General features: G+C 42.5%; 1 protein-coding gene across 1 annotated transcript; it reads right to left on the bottom strand.

Moving 5' to 3' along the window:
* Positions 1–1,999: 1,999 nt before the first annotated feature.
* Positions 2,000–15,565, bottom strand: LOC120043991 (E3 ubiquitin/ISG15 ligase TRIM25-like). Its single transcript, XM_038988584.1, has 9 exons — positions 14,942–15,565; positions 13,119–13,214; positions 12,449–12,682; positions 12,024–12,189; positions 11,302–11,379; positions 5,324–5,350; positions 3,629–3,655; positions 3,222–3,397; positions 2,000–2,987 (listed from the first exon to the last, which is right to left on the bottom strand). The coding sequence occupies exons 1-9, from the start codon at positions 15,563–15,565 to the stop codon at positions 2,622–2,624; spliced, it is 1,794 nt and encodes a 597-aa protein (XP_038844512.1). The 3' UTR covers positions 2,000–2,621.
* Between the last annotated feature and the right edge of the window lie 1,926 nt (positions 15,566–17,491).

Here is a 17,491-nt window from a genome sequence, read left to right as displayed (position 1 = left end):
ACGCTGATAAGCCGCTTGAGTTTTTTCAGCGAAAACGTGCCGAATATTGCCAACAATCCTCCCGCTTTGTGAATGCTACTTCAGTAAACCAGCGAGCACTGTTAGCATCATATAAGGTGGCGTACCAAATTGCTCAGTGCAAAAAAAAACACTCCATAGCAGAGGAGCTGATACTGCCTGCCACATTAGACATGGTCTCTGTCATGCTGGATGACGCAAGTGCTGCAAAAATAAAAACTATGACTTCCTCATTTTGATTTTAAAAAATCAGCACAAATTGTTTTATTCATTTTTGTTTTATAGATCAGTGTTTCATATATTGTGCTCCTGAGTTAATGTTGCTGATCAATTTGAATGTATTATTTATTGATTATATTTTATTTTTCAGTATCAAATAGTTTTTAAAAAATTAGTTTAAATAAGGCTTGACATTTTTTTTTTTCAGGCAAATCGATGCACTTTAAGTCTTTTTCTGTTACAGACTAAAAAACAATGTTAATAAAGTTATTCTTTGTTGTAAGTTGATCTATATTTCTTTCTTTTTTGTTTTCTTTAATGTTAATAAGGATACAATGTTATGCAGAGGTGTACTTATAACTATTTTATAGACAAATGATACTATTTACAGTCGCGGCAGAGAGTTGGGGGCGCGAAATGTTTACTTCCTAGGGGGGGCGTAACAGAAAATAATTGAGAAGCACTGGTTTAGGGTTTGAAACATGAGTTATACAACCAATAACGTTTCATTGTACCTTTTCACTTTGGCTGTGCTCAAAACCAAGGTAGTGACTGGTTATTGTTCTGAAATGTTGAGGCCATAAAACAGTGATAGTTTACTCACAGGCCCAGTCAAGGCTCTTAATGATTTGGTTATGTAATCATCTCACGGCTGCCAGTGGTGATTTAGCTTTTTGAAATGAACCATGCGTTCTCACTTTAGTGGCTAGGATTCAACAGTGACAGGATCCTTTGAAGGATCAGCTGAACAAAGATGCAATTGTTAGCCCCTACTGTTGAATTAGATTTCCTTGCCCTGGACCAACGCAATATATTGCTGGTTAATAACGCTTTCCATTATAATTGAGCTATAGTGACGCAGTGTCCATGCTCTTCGCATTTGTCAATGTTGGGAGTTTGGTGCATGACACATCTCATGAAATGCTGGGTTTGAGTTTGCGCCTGCACAGAATGGCTATCCAAGAGCAGGGATGAGGGAAAGACTGCTCTTGTACTCCAGCACCCTCTTGTGGCTGGAATCAACAGCAGCTAGTGCAGCTTTAGTGATTTATTTTATTTAACCAGTTAAGAACAAGTTCTTATTTACAATGACGGCCTACCCAGGACGACACTGGGCCAATGGAGTCCCTATGGGACTCTCAATCACAGCCTGGGTACAGAACAGGGACTGTAGTGACACCTCTTGAACTGAGATGCAGGGCCTTATACTGCTGCGCCACTCAGGAGCCCCATGTAACAATAATGGAAAGGTTCCAATGACCAACTGTAAAACATAACTGAGACAGTCCTTTTTTCCACCCAATACATTTTTATTGTTAAAATATTTAAAAACATACATATGGGACAGGACAATAACAAGCAATATTGCCACAAAATAAATTACCAACTCATTGCTGTAAATAGCCTTACAAGCTAATAGCATCTTTCACGGCCGTCCACTTGAATTGTGTAAGGGTAGTGATTCAGCAAATGTCTATGATCATCGTCCACCATTCTCTGACAACTGTAAAACATGTACACAATGCTGCAAACAGGACAGAATTCAATTCCAGATACAGAATCAAAGTAGTTTGTGCAGCGTTTCCCCAACTCGGTCCTCGGGACCCCAAGGGGTGCACGTTTTTGGTTTTTGCCCTAGCACTACACAGCTGATTCAAATGATCAAAGCTTGATGATTAGTTGAATCAGCTGTGTAGTGCTAGGGCAAAGAACAAAACTTGCACCCCTTGGGGTCCCGAGGACCGAGTTTGGGGAAACCCTGAGTTAGTGTGAAACAACCTTGAACAATACAAGATATCCTCAACAGGACCTATCCACCAAGATAAATAAGAACCTTAGACTGAAGCCATTTTGACACATATTAGAAAATTGTGACAACAAAGAGGGTTAGAATACAAGTGTATCATTGTGATTTCAGATATCAATACTGATTCCTGACCATGAAGTAATTCCAAGATGCCACACAAGTGTTTTGCCCCATCACCTGCCTTTCAGTGCATTGTGAACCAGTGTGTGTGCAATGAGTCAAATGTTCAGTGGGTACTGGACAATGCCAACAGCTGAATTGGAGGTTGCAGGCAAAATGTAGAGATGAGATTTCTCTCCATCTTATTTTCACCCCAGACGACTCCATTTCTCTTTGTCCCCTCCCTCCATCTCACATACCTCATCTCACACTCATCTTCAAGCACATTCAACCTAAAATATTTTCACCAATATGTTCATCATCCACTCAAACTTGCACTCACTTTCCCACTGACTCATCCAAGCTAACCACACTTTAATCCTCAAGCAAATTCACCCTAAAACACATTTTCACTTTCATAATTTTCTATACATGCACACACTTTCATGTCATCTCACCATTCATTCTCACTATCCTCTCACTCGGGCACGCTGCCACACTGTGTGATCATGAGAGCCAGGGGCACCTCCCTGTCCCCAGTGCCCAGTAGAGGAAACATCCTCTCAGAGAACTCGGCCACGCTGAAGCTGTACACCTCCGAGCCAGTCTTGACATTGTAGAAGGTCACCTGACCCTCCTCACAGTCCAGGTAGATGCCCACTCTGCGGAGGCGCACCGAAGTCTTAACCTTGGTGAGGGCCGGGATAGTGAGGGCACGCAGGTGGGTGCCCCCCCACCAGAGGGCGTAGTAACCACTATTAGGGCTCATGTCAAACAGCCCTTTCCTCTGGGCTGACTCCCGCACCACGCCCACCTTCCAGTCTTTATTCTCACCCACATTCACCTGAGATGAAGAGACAGAAAGAAACAAAGATAAAGTGATACCGACAAAAGTTGAATGGGGACGAGCATGCAAGGTTGAATCCTAAGTGATTTACTCTCCTAGATTGCACGACATACACTTGAACATCAAACGCCTAAATAGATTAAACCAATAAAACTGAAACGACTATTCAGTCATTTCTCCCACCCTCCAATTTCTATGAGATCCCCCAACCCTTGACCCCTGCCCTCTCACCTCCCAGTAGTGTCGCCCCGAGTTGAAGCCCTCTTTGGCCAGCACGCAAGACCAGACGTCGAAGCGTTGTGTGCTGTTCCTGTAGAACTGCAGTTTCTCTCCTCTCTTTACCTGCTTCCTGTCGTCAGAGAGGATGAGGAAGGGGTACGCCGTCACCGGGTTTAGCGTCACATCCTCTGAATGAGAAGGAACACAAAAAGGTCAAGGCTCTGGTGTGAATGCCACAGCCGAATAATGTTAGGAATCATGGCCAAAAAGACAGTGAGATGGTGTCTTGTGTAAAACAGACTATTTGGAGAGCTTTATTGGAAAACAGTCAATCACTACATCCAGTAATACAGTAAGAGCAATGGTAGAGATAAGACCAGGACAGGCTGGTATTTAGAATTAAGATCAGAACAACTCACCTAAATAAGACTGGATCTTCTTCAGCCCTGTATGAAAAAGTAATTACAGTGAGTCTCTTTTCCAATACATAGAAACTACTGTTGGTTTGATTAAAGGTCCAATGCAGCCGTTTTTTTATTATATCAAATCATTTCTGGGTAACAATTAAGTACCTTACTGTTTTAGTGTTCCGTTAAAATTGACAAAAACAGCTTTTTAGCAAAAAACCTAATCAGGGAAGAATTTTGCTAGGACCGTCTGGGAGTGATCTGAGTGGGGAGGGGGAAACTTAAAACAAGCTGTTATTGGCAGAGAAGTTTGGAACTCTTTGTCATTGTTTATTAATCAATTTACCGCCTGGTGATGGCACCAGGCAAGGCAAAACTCCCTCCCATGGAAACAGGTTGATTAGAAGGTCCTGTGTAGATTAATTCCAACCAGAAACTATCAGGAAATAACACTAGCTAGGTTTCCATCCAATTAGCGACAGATACTTATGCAAGTATTCTAGAATCCCCATAAAGAAAATATGCATTTCCCACCAGTGTGCTTTCACCAAACTCACTATTGCGGATAAAAATCAGTGGGTACTTTTTTTCCCGCTTAAGTTTTCAGGTACTGAACAAAAATGTTATGTTCAATGTATTTCCATCCCATTTTCAACTCTACAGATAGTTTTGTCACAAACTGTTGCATTAAATAGCAAATGTGTCTACTCTGGTCTTGGCACGTGTGCTCTAGCCAACAGCTCACAGATACTGTATGGGTAGGCTACTCAACATGAGATTATTATGGATAAGAGAGAGAATATTTGTATGTCAGACAGCACGTCACCAGAATAAGACCCTCAATATTTATTGGAAAGGAGTGTCAAAAATCACAGGGTACTGAAAGTGCACAGTGAAGCTCATAACTTCTTTCACCTGTAGCCTAATAAATTGCATGGCTTCCCTAAGACGTAGCAAGAGGACCACACACCATATCATCACGTGACTCCAAGTTTACTTCAATATGATGGTTATGTCAATATTTATGCATTTCTTGCCTAATTAATTTAACTGACACTAAAAGATCCAACCATTTCGAACAAAATTCTGTTAGCATTTTACAAATAGTCCCGAAACGTCCCGTTTCTATCACGATCAGCTATCATGATTATTTTTCATACTGTACGACTTTACTTGCATAAAACTATGGATGAAAATGTGGCTAGTGAGCAAAATTTTTAATACTTTTACAGTGTTCGTTTCATCAGCTATTGTACAATATGATACAAAACACAGAAAACCTGAACTTTGACTGCACTGGGCCTTTAAACTATTGGTGAACCATTATGAAGGTGGGGGAAGATGTTCTATTAGATGTGTGTGTTTAAAAATAGCATACCTTGTCGAAATATATGAAGTGAAAAAAACAACAGAATCTATTGAGGCCTACATCAAATTAGTTATTTTAAAAATTCTTCAGAAGAGGCATCGTGAATCATCAAGCACCAATCTTCTTAAAAAAGGTATTTTAAGTAAGTAAACTAGGTTTGTAAGCTTTTTCCTTTAAAACAAACTCTTGACCTTTGTATAACATTTCCTTTGAGCTAAAACAAAGGCTCTGCAAAATATCCTATCTCATTACCCATTACTTCATTCACATGGGTCCTAGACCTTAATCCAAAAGAAAATCTTTGGAGTGAAGAGCTCCAAGAGTGCAGACAGACATACCTGATCCAGATTTGATCTTTTTTAGATCTGAGGGGAGAAGAAACATGAAGACATGTTGTTTAATGGAAGTATGCGTGAGTACAGAATGAATGCAGCCATTTTTATCTCAATATCAAATCATTTTTGGGTAACAATTAAGTACCGTACCTTGTTTTCAATTAAAATGGTCAAAAAATAAACAAACAAAAAACGCTTCTTAGCAAAATGCTATTTCTCAAGAAACTGTCAGAGTGGTCCAAGAGAGGAGCCTAATTAGAGGAGCTTAATGGTAGAGATGTGTCACTTTAAAACTAGCTATTATTGGCAGAGTGTAGGGCAAAATCTGGTTTCAGGAGGCCTTTTCAAAACAGCTCTTACACAAAGTGCTTTATCATAGATTTAAAAATGTCACAGTATTATTCCAACCATTGTGTGAAAATACAGTGCCTTCGTAAAGTTCAGACCCCTTGACATTGTCCACATTGTATTGATATATTTTTAGAATAAGGCTGTAACAAAAACAATTCCTCAGCAATCTACACACAATACCCCATAATGACAAAGCGAAAAAAGGTTTTAGAAATGTGCAAATGTATGCATGTACATTAGTATTCAGACCCATTGCTAAGAAACTTTGGAATTGAGCTCAGGTGCATCCTTTCCATTGATCATCTTTGAGATTTTTCTACAACTTGAATGGAGTCCACCTGTCTTAAATTCAATTGATTGGACATGATTTGGAAAGGCACACACCTGTCTATATAAGGTCCCACAGTTGACAATACATGTCAGAGCAAAAACCAAGCCATGGGGTCGAAGGAATTGTCCGTAGAGCTCCGAGACAGGATTGTGTCGAGGCACAGATCTGAGGCAGGGTACATAAAAATGTCTGCAGCATTGAAGGTCCCCAAGAACACAGTGGCCTCCATCATTCTTAAATTGAAGATGTTTGGAACCTCCAAGAGTCTTCCTAGTGCTGGCCACCCGGCCAAACTGAGCAATCGGGGGAGCAGGACCTTGGTCAGGGAGGTGACCAAGAATCTGATGGTCACTGACAGAACTCCAGTGTTCCTCTGGACATCTGAGAACCTTCCAGAAGGACAACCATCTCTGCAGCCCTCCACCAATCAGGTCTTTATGGTAGAGTGGCCAGACAGAAGTCACTCCTCAGTCAAAGGCACATGACAGCTCGCTTGGAGTTTGCCAAAAGGCACCCAAAGACTCTCAGACCATGAGAAGCAAGATTCTCTGGTCTGATGAAACCAAGTTTGAACTCTTTGGCTTGAATGTGAAGCGTCACATCTGGAGGAAATCTGGCACCATCCCTACGCATCCCTATGGTCAAGCATGGTGGTGGCAGCATCATGCTGTGGGGATGTGTTTTTCAGCTGGGAGACTAGTCAGGATTGAGGGAAAGATGAACGGAGCAAAGTAGAAAGAGATCCTTGATGAAAACCTGCTCCAGATCACTCAGGACCTCAGACTGGTGCGAAGGTTCACCTTCCAACAGGACAACAACCCTAAGCACACAGCCATAACAATGCAGGAGTGGCTTCGGGACAAGTCTCTGAATATCCTTGAGTGGCCCAGCCAGAGCCCAGACTTGAACCAGATCGAACAACTCTGGAAAGACCTGAAAATATCTGTGCAGCGACACTTGCCAGCCAACCTGACAGCGCTTGAGGATCTGTGGAGAAGAATGGGAGAAACTCCAAATACAGGTGTGCCAAGCTTGTAGCATCATACCCAAGGAGACTCGAGGCTGTAATCTCTGCTTAAAAGTACTGAGTAAAGGATCTGAATACGTATGTACATGTGATTTTTTTTTAAATTACACATTTGCAAAAATGTAACAAAGTGTGGAAAAAGTCAAGGGGTCTAAATACTTTCTGAATGCACTGCATGTACAATACCAGTCAAAAGTTTGGACACCTACTTATTCAAGGATTTTTCTTTATTTTTACTATTTTCTACTTTGTAGAATAATAGTGAAGACATCAAAACTATTAAATAACACATTTCCTTCCTCTGGAGGCCGCCAAACTATATATGCATGGTATGATCTTCTCACATTTGAGATATTACCTCACATGCTGGTCACAAGCAGGAACTACTATTCTGAAATCACTCTACAAACAATAAAGATTTTTGATAACAAACCAAACAGTTACCACTGTTATCATATAATTTACAAACAATTGATTTAGCCTGGATAGCTTTAAGCAGTATGTAGATGTAGAATCTTGATGACCAGGCTTGCAAGGGCTTTCCAGGATTACAAGGGACACAGTAAAATCGGCCTTCTCTGATAGAGCTACAATATACTGGAATGCAATGCCCACGGACTTGAGAAGCTGCACTGATTGTACTTTTAAATTTGAATTGAAAACATGGCTAAAATCTATGCAAACCTGCACACATGTGTTGTGGTGCCTCATATGTAAGACAACAGTTGATGATAGTGGTCGTTAGAATTATATATTATTGGATGCATTTGTATTTTGTGTTTTAGTGAGTATTTGTATTGTGGCTGTCTAATTGTCCTTAGCTGCCCTGGGATGACGGGTGTAAATGAGCTTTTGGCTAACCCCGGCACATTTACATGTTGCATTATTGTAATATTGCTGATTAATGTGCATTGTCCCCTATAAATAAATATGGTTGAGAGAATGCCAAGATTGTGCAAAGCTGTCATCAAGGCAAAGGATGGCTACTTTGAAGAATCTCAAATATATTTTCATTTGTTTAACACCTTTGGTTACGACATAATTCCATGTGTTTTTTTCATAGTTTTGATGTAGAAAATAGTTTTTATTTAAACTAATTTGAATGAGGTGTTTCCAAACTTTTGACTGGTACTATAATATACTGTATATACAGTGGGGAGAACAAGTATTTGATACACTGCCGATTTTGCAGCTTTTCCTACTTACAAAGCATGTAGAGGTCTGTAATTTTTATCAAAAATCCAGAAAATCACATTGTATGATTTTTAAGTAATTCATTTGCATTTTATTGCATGACATAAGTAGTTGATACATCAGAAAAGCAGAACTTAATACACTGCTCAAAAAAATAAAGGGAACACTTAAACACAATGTAACTCCAAGTCAATCACACTTCTGTGAAATCAAACTGTCCACTTAGGAAGCAACACTGATTGACAATAAATTTCACATGCTGTTGTGCAAATGGAATAGAGAAAAGGTGGAAATTATAGGCAATTAGTAAGACACCCCCAAAAAAGGAATGGTTCTGCAGGTGGTGACCACACACCACTTCTCAGTTCCTATGCTTCCTGGCTGATGTTTTGGTCACTTTTGAATGCTGGCGGTGCTTTCACTCTAGTGGTAGCATGAGACGGAGTCTACAACCCACACAAGTGGCTCAGGTAGTGCAGTTCATCCAGGATGGCACATCAATGCGAGCTGTGGCAAAAAGGTTTGTTGTGTCTGTCAGCGTAGTGTCCAGAGCATGGAGGCGCTACCAGGAGACAGGCCAGTACATCAGGAGACGTGGAGGAGGCCAACAACCCAGCAGCAGGACCGCTACCTCCGCCTTTGTGCAAGGAGGTGCACTGCCAGAGCCCTGCAAAATGACCTCCAGCAGGCCACAAATGTGCATGTGTCAGCATATGGTCTCACAAGGGGTCTGAGGATCTCATCTCGGTACCTAATGGCAGTCAGGCTACCTCTGGCGAGCACATGGAGGGCTGTGCAGCCCCACAAAGAAATGCCACCCCACACCATGACTGACCCACCGCCAAACCGGTCATGCTGGAGGATGTTGCAGGCAGCAGAACATTCTCCACGGCGTCTCCAGACTCTGTCACGTCTGTCACGTGCTCATGTGCTCAGTGTGAACCTGCTTTCATCTGTGAAGAGCACAGGGCGCCAGTGGCGAATTTGCCAATCTTGGTGTTCTCTGGCAAATGCCAAACGTCCTGCACGGTGTTGGGCTGTAAGCACAACCCCCACCTGTGGACGTCGGGCCCTCATACCACCCTCATGGAGTCTGTTTCTGACCGTTTGAGCAGACACATGCACATTTGTGGCCTGCTGGAGGTCATTTTGCAGGGCTCTGGCAGTGCACCTCCTTGCACAAAGGCGGAGGTAGCGGTCCTGCTGCTGGGTTGTTGCCCTCCTACGGCCTCCTCCACATCTCCTGATGTACTGGCCTGTCTCCTGGTAGCCCCTCCATGCTCTGGACACTACGCTGACAGACACAGCAAACCTTTTTGCCACAGCTCGCATTGATGTGCCATCCTGGTTGAGCTGCACTACCTGAGCCACTTGTGTGGGTTGTAGACTCTGTCTCATGCTACCACTAGAGTGAAAGCACCGCCAGCATTCAAAAGTGACCAAAACATCAGCCAGGAAGCATAGGAACTGAGAAGTGGTGTGTGGTCACCACCTGCAGAACCATTCCTTTTTTGGGGGTGTCTTACTAATTGTCTATAATTTCCACCTTTTGTCTATTCCATTTGCACAACAGCATGTGAAATTTATTGTCAATCAGTGTTGCTTCCTAAGTGGACAGTTTGATTTCACAGAGGTGTGATTGACTTGGAGTTACATTGTGTTGTTTAAGTGTTCCCTTTATTTTTTTGAGCAGTGTATTTGGTACAGAAACCTTTGTTTGCAATTACAGAGATCACACACTACAGCAGGGATTTTGGCCCACTCCTCCATACAGACCTTCTCCAGATCCTTCAGGTTTTGGGGCTGTCGCTGGGCAATACGGACTTTCAGCTCCCTCCAAAGATGTTCTATTGGGTTCAGGTCTGGAGACTGGCTAGGCCACTCCAGGACCTTCAGATGCTTCTTACGGAGCCACTCCTTAGTTGCCCTGGCTGTGTGTTTCGGGTCGTTGTCATGCTGGAAGACCCAGCCACGACCCATCTTCAATGCTCTTACTGAGGGAAGGAGGTTGTTGGCCAAGATCTCGCGATACATGGCCCCATCCATCCTTCCCTCAATACAGTGCAGTCGTCCTGTCCCCTTTGCAGAAAAGCATCCTCAAAGAATTATGTTTCCACCTCCATGCTTCATGGTTGGGATGGTGTTCTTGGGGTTGTACTCATCCTTCTTCTTCCTCCAAACACGGCAAGTGGAGTTTAGACCAAAAAGCTCTATTTTTGTCTCATCAGACCACATGACCTTCTCCCATTCCTCCTCTGGATCATCCAGATGGTCATTGGCAAACTTCAGATGGGCATGGACATGCGCTGGCTTGAGCAGGGGGACCTTGCGTGCGCTGCAGGATTTTAATCCATGATGGCGTAGTGTGTTACTAATGGTTTTCTTTGAGACTGTGGTCCCAGCTCTCTTCAGGTCATTGACCAGGTCCTGCCGTGTAGTTCTGGGCTGATCCCTCACCTTCCTCGTGATCATTGATGCCCCACAAGGTGAGATCTTGCATGGAGCCCCAGACCGAGGGTGATTGACCGTCATCTTGAACTTCTTCCAGTTTCTAATAATTGCGCCAACAGTTGTTGCCTTCTCACCAAGCTGCTTGCCTATTGTCCTGTAGCCCATCCCAGCCTTGTGCAGGTCTACAATTTTATCCCTGATGTCCTTACACAGCTCTCTGGTCTTGGCCATTGTGGAGAGGTTGGAGTCTGTTTGATTGAGTGTGTAGACAGGTGTCTTTTATTCAGGTAACGCGTTCAAACAGGGGCAGTTAATACAGGCAATGAGTGGAGAACAGGAGGGCTTCTTAAAGAAAAACTAACAGGTCTGTGAGAGCCGGAATTCTTACTGGTTGGTAGGTGATCAAATACTTATGTCATGCAATAAAATGCAAATTAATTACTTAAAAATCATACAATGTGATTTTCTGGATTTTTGTTTTAGATTCCATATCTCAGTTTAATTGTACCTATGATAAAAAATACAGACCTCTACATGCTTTGTAAGTAGGAAAACCTGCAAAATCGGCAGTGTATCAAATACTTGTTCTCCCCACTGTATATGAGACGTAATTTAAAATTGACCCACCTCGTAGAGACCACTGACTCTTAGTGGTCCGTAGTGTCTGTACACTCATCATACTGTCGCTCTCCCGTAGGGAAGTAACTGAAACACGCATAATGGGTTATAGTAACAAACAAATAGGTTGGTAACAACATACAGTGCATTATACTTTCAGGCCAGGTGTGATAATAGTTATGCAGGTAGTGTTTCCTCATATGTTCGTGTTCCTCCTGGTATTTTTACAACCCACTTTTGTGAAAGACTCATTCTTCACCTGACCGATGTTTCAACACAGCGATGGATGACAGAAGGTTTGAGTTCTATTGGCATGAGGTATTTGAGTAGGAATGGTATTTTGACTGCTTACAGACTAGAGTGACTACTTTCAGAATACCTTTCTCGATATCTTCAACTCAGTAATTTATGAGAAACTTCACCCGAAAACCACAGTAAGGGAACAACTTATGATTTCTTTACAAAATAATAATGTTGTAGGGATTTTTGGTAACGATATGATGAACATTATGTAAATGATGCAAATAATCTACAATCTATATGCAATATTAAAGCTGATCTACCCCCCCCCCCCAGAAAGAAAAAAATATTAAATGAAATTACCATTATTATGAATATTTGTTAACTGTGATGTCCATTTTGAAAAGGATAATGAGGATATTAAATAATGATATGACTATGGTGATTATGAGATTGGTTAAAACGATGAAAGTGATGATGGTGCTACTCACGGGAGCTTCGGGAGCGCACCTCCCCCATGCGGATCTCATCCATACTCTTCTTCAATTCCCCCAGAGCCACCTTCACATCCCCCAGAGAGAAATGCAGCGACACATCGGCATCCAACTCCTGGGTGTCAGAGTCTGCCTGTAGGGGGGCACTCGCCTCCTCAAAACTCTGAAAGTAGGTTGAAGGCAGGCATTGACAGATATGTTCAATTGAAAGACTTACAGTTCAGAGTTGAACATCAGTGGAATGGACTCTGATAATATCTCTGATAGCTTGCACTTAGAGGCCATTGGAATGTACGCGTGGCACACCAGGTGCATGTCCCATCAAAGTGCAAACCCCACCCAACTGTTACAACAGATAAGCTAAATGAAGTGCATCCACAAATGATAATAGGTGCCTCAGCTAAAACACATTCCCTCCGTACCTGGAGGAAGCCAATGTGGTCCTCAGACGTTGCCTGGGCTTCCAGTCTGGATCGCCGCACCTCCAGCTGGCCAAGCTCCGCCTCCAAACGGGTCACTAGCCCCTCCCCCCGTGTTTCCACTGATGCCCGCTTCTCCTCCATCCCGCCCACCAGCTCTTCACGGATCCTGTCCACTGAGCGACTCAGCTCCCCCAGCAACTGCTCCACCTGCGACAGCTCACCCCGTGCATAGTTCTAGAGAAAACAGAAGGATTAAGTTACTCCTTGACACTAATTTAAGGTCAGTTTCTTTCTCTCCAGTTATGGTCATTATTGTGATCGCAGGTCACACAACTGAAAAATGTGCGGTTCATCAAGCCTAAAAAGTTTTTTTATTATAGTTTTTTTCTGTAATGTATCATAACAGGGGTATGGCAAACATCATTTGGGTGGACTAAACAGATTGGCTAGACCTGCTAATAGCTACTGGTTGACTAAACAAACTGTCTTGACCTGCTAATAGCCACTGCAGTGGGAGTAATGGTTGTTGGTACGGTCACCTAACACTAGACAGAGTGGTAGCGTAATCTGATGAATATGAAGCCTGACACGTTGAGGGGTTTAGTGAAGGGGTCAAATAGATCTAACACAATGTTGATACAATGTCGGGGCCTGTGAATCAGCTGCCTACCCTGACGGTCTCCAGTCGGCTCTTGAGCTCATTCAGACGGAGGTGCTTCCCCTCAATCCGGTTCTGAATCTCCAGTTCCGTCTTTCCAATGAGTTTCTGTGTGACAGACAAAGGACAGTAAAGAGGTGGAGGATGAGAGACAGACCAATTATGTGAATGCAGTGTCATTGAGAGTAGATTTGGCATCATGTCAGTTCACTACTTGTCCTAACTAGACAATGCTGCTGGCCTGCTGCTGCTTAAAACAGGCGCTCTTAGGGAACACATTCAAGTAAAAATGTGCTTTGAAGTGCCAAAAAAAATACCCTAGAATTTTTTTTTTTAGATGCAAATAGAAAAACATTGCCCTTGAAATAGCCATATACATTTCAGATAACATAATGAAATACATTCATTCAAAAAATCATGCATGTTATTAATTTGCCTTGAGCCAAACCCATTATCCACAAGATTAGACCTAAATCATGTAAAATTGCTCATGTTTTTAGTCAGATGCCCGACCCATAGAGATATGAGGATTCTAGTGCCCAAAAGCCCATTTTAGCACCATTGAGGACTTTAACCATAGAGTACCACAGTATGAGTCATAATACCCATTAAACCTAGCAGTCAAACAGGGAAATGGTTCCAATAGTTTCTCTCCAAAATTCATTATTCCCATAGGGGATTTTCAAAACACTTTAAATAAGGGCTGTGTTTTGTGTTGGCTTACCCTGGCGTGACTTTTTGATAACCATGTGAATCTCTCTAGGACAAGGTGACTTTTATCAATATATTCACCACTGTGGGGATCTATTTTGAAGTAATCAACTGCATGAGACTTCCTATAGGTTAAGGAAGGATCACATGATTTCATCCGCGTCATCAGGAGGGATCAGAATTATACTCATGAGCAAACATTCCATAACTGCAGGTGGCAGTAAATCACAAACCTTGGCTTTATACCTGTTCATACAACACATTCCAGGCCGCAGTGTGCCCCCTCCCAGTTTGTTTGCTCATAGAAGTAGCAGTAGAAAATTGAGTTCTTCAAAATAGAGATGGCCTCAATGGAGCTGCCCATTTTCTCAGAAACATTTATGCGATGAGCTGTTTCTTTGTTTTCTGCTCAGAGCCAAAAGGAGGATCATATGTTATATTTAATGACTTAAAATACAGTGCAACCGGCAGCTGTCAAATTGTGATGCAGTTATTGAAGTCATTGAATAGAAATGTGTTACTAAATTTGAAAAGTTCCAGTTCCCCATTACTTTTTTATCCTCTTGGTTCAGGATTTTACAGTTATCTGAAAGTGAACCAGATAAATAGCAAGTCACTGTTTCTATGCAGGTTGTTTACATTAGAAACGTGGCTGCAACTTAGACAAGAACATCTCAGATAATCTTTAGAGTAAAATCTGCATTGCAAAAGGGATTTTAGTGGCTTTTTTACATAGGGGTTATCTATCTATGTCATCTGCATTGCAAGAAGCTGAGAGCCCCCTATGACCTACAAACTCGTAGCCAATCCTCAGTCTTTCAAAGGTTCAAAATACAAGTTGTAATATAAAAAATAGTCACCTAAATAAAATACCTGACACTGTCCTCTCTTCATTGGCCATTGTCTGTTTTGACTGTTAGGGCACACCAACCACAGAACTAGAATTAAATTATATTTCTTTAAAAAGGCACACATCCAACCCCAGGAAACACACCACACCCTTAAGTAGCCTTCAGACCATAGCCTTGGCACAAAAGCATCTTTGAGCTGCTTGGGCCATTGAGGTTCTGAAGGGGTGTGTGCTCCAAGCGCCTGATGTGAAAGCCGCTTTGCCTTCTCCTCACCTGTTTGTTGACTCGCTCTGTCTGCACGGACACAGTGCGATGTGTGCGGTGCTCCTCCAGCACACAGATGGCACAGATACAGATCTGGTCCGTGCGGCAGTACACCTCCAGGAGCCGGTGGTGCAGTGGGCAGGTGCGGCCGCGAAGCGCTTCCCGGGGCTCCAGGAGCTGGTGGTTGGCATAGAAGGGCGTGTTCAGGTGAGGCTGCACATGGGCCTCGCAGTAGGATGCCGTGCAGGTCAAACACGAGCTGATCGCCACTTGTTTTTTCCCTGTACACACATCACATTTGATCATCTCCTCCAGGAATGGGTTGCTGTTGGCCATGGCTCCCGGTGTCTTCACGTCCGACATGTGCAGCTTTCCCGTGCCGTAGTGAGCTTCTTTGTATTTCTCAGCAATATGGGCGAAGACTCGGTTGATGTTGAGCTGAGGCCGCTCGGGGAACTCATGCTTGCAGAGCGGGCAGGTGCAGGTGGTGCTGGAGGCCCAGTAGCCTCCGATGCAACCCTGGCAAAAGTTGTGTCCGCAGGGCGTCGACACTGGGTCGTTGAACAGGTCTAAGCAGATGGAGCAGGTCAGCTCCTGCTCCGAAAACATCTCCATTACCCCCGCCTCAGCCATCATTTTCTCCTACCAGAAGCCCTACGGGTGAGACAACATACTAGTTCACACAAAAACATTTCTACTAGGCCCATAGGTTAACACGTCACAAATATTGAACTAGGCCTATACAGGTTCGATAAACCAGATTGCCATGTTGTAGAGGCCGATGACTCATGCAACTATAACTAAGCTATCATAGTCACTGGGCTAGATGGGCCTTGTGGTTGTAGCCCTACTTGTATTGAAGGAAGTTTAAGACATTTGCCATCACTAGTTCAATAACCAACACAGAGCACAACAACTAGCCTACTAATTATACTGCTGGTTGATGTTAACCGACAAGTACTTAGGCTTGGGATTTAGAATTTGGCCTTCCGTCTGAGGACTGCCCAAGCTGTTGTGTGTGTGGTGGTGACCCAAGTTAACATCCCTCAGGGCACTTCTCAATCAACAGCATATTATCTTGCAGAGAAGAGGTTAGGAAAAATCTCACCAACAGAAACTGCTTTGAAAATCACAGCTAGATAGTTTTAGAATGGGACAAGGCCTATTATCCCTCACAAGGCAAACAAATGATGGTCACAAAATTACAAGGGCTGATAAACAATTCATAGTAAGGATTGCATCACAAATAGTCACAGTAATTCCTACACAACATTTTTATCGAGCATTTTGACTATGTATTCTAAAAGATAATTAACTTGTCTAGGTGTATATTTTTGAATAAACTGAACATACCTTAACCGATACCAGAGTAGTATTTGTTGCCTGTTTTCAGACTTGTTTGTTGTAGATTAGAGATAAGAGGTGTGTCTGACAGTGGACAAACTATCACTGGTATGCACAGGTGCATTGTGGGCCACCTCCACCGGGATTGGCCTAACACCTGTTTACGATCAGTGCTGATTCACTCCAAGTGGCTGCCTTTGCTCACTCCATTTAAACGTGATTCGATTTTCATATGCGGTACGTTCATATCGCATCAAAAAGTAATTTCACAAATGCAGAATACACACTCGCTGTACACTGTTTTAACACAGTTGCAGCAGACAGTATTTTTCAGTGACAACATGTTTGTGGCGTCCATCTTCCATTTACACACAGGTGTTCAGAGATGCAGATGGCTAATTAGCACAGGTAGTACACTCTGTTTTCCGTCTGTTTTCAGTAAGCAATCGCTGTAATGGAAATATGGCTGTGTGCGAACCCTAACCCTAAACATAATGAACGTGTCTTTCATATTAGCAAGAAATACTTTAAAAAAAGTTAAATTTACCACACACCATTTACCTTAAAAAAAAAAAAAAGTATTTCTTGCTAATATGAAAGATATGTTCCTTATGTTTACAAAACCGAACCTCAAGCAATGCGTGTTAATTTTTTGAGCAAGCTTCTGGGCTCTTAACAAAAATCCAACAGTCAGAAGATACTATCGTCAATAGGCGCTAAAGCAGTTACTGTCTATGAATGTGGTTGTCTTAGCCATGCCTATATTTTTTCCATGGGTGTAAAGGAACTGTACACCATGAACTCATGCAAGTCACGTACCACAGCAATACGTTTTATTGACTCCCAAAACAAACAACGGTAAACGAATAAACCGTGGGAAATGCGATGATGATGCAGAAGTCTGTCTGTTTTTTTCAGAATGTTCTTTATTTGAGTCTATTGATATTTCTGGTCCTGCAGCATTCCATTCCATTTTCAAAAGACTCTCTCCCACTCCTATGCTGTGTGTGTGTGATTTCTCAACAGAATTCCTACAGTGCACCTGAAAGCACAACAATAGACTGTTCTACCCCACATAGGCGTAATGGGAGCACACACATGCAAGAGAGGTTGAAATAATTATTCTGCCGTGATACTGACAAACATCATCCATGCAATTTAAACTGACGTGTGAGCTCATGGCTTTTATCCAACCATGTTTTAAGAATCGAAGTC

The sequence above is a fragment of the Salvelinus namaycush genome, chromosome 3 (assembly GCF_016432855.1).
Source record: "Salvelinus namaycush isolate Seneca chromosome 3, SaNama_1.0, whole genome shotgun sequence".
NCBI classification, from domain to species: Eukaryota; Metazoa; Chordata; class Actinopteri; order Salmoniformes; family Salmonidae; genus Salvelinus; species Salvelinus namaycush.
The sequence above is the reverse complement of the archived record's forward strand: the minus strand, read 5'-3'. Positions and strand labels throughout refer to the sequence as shown.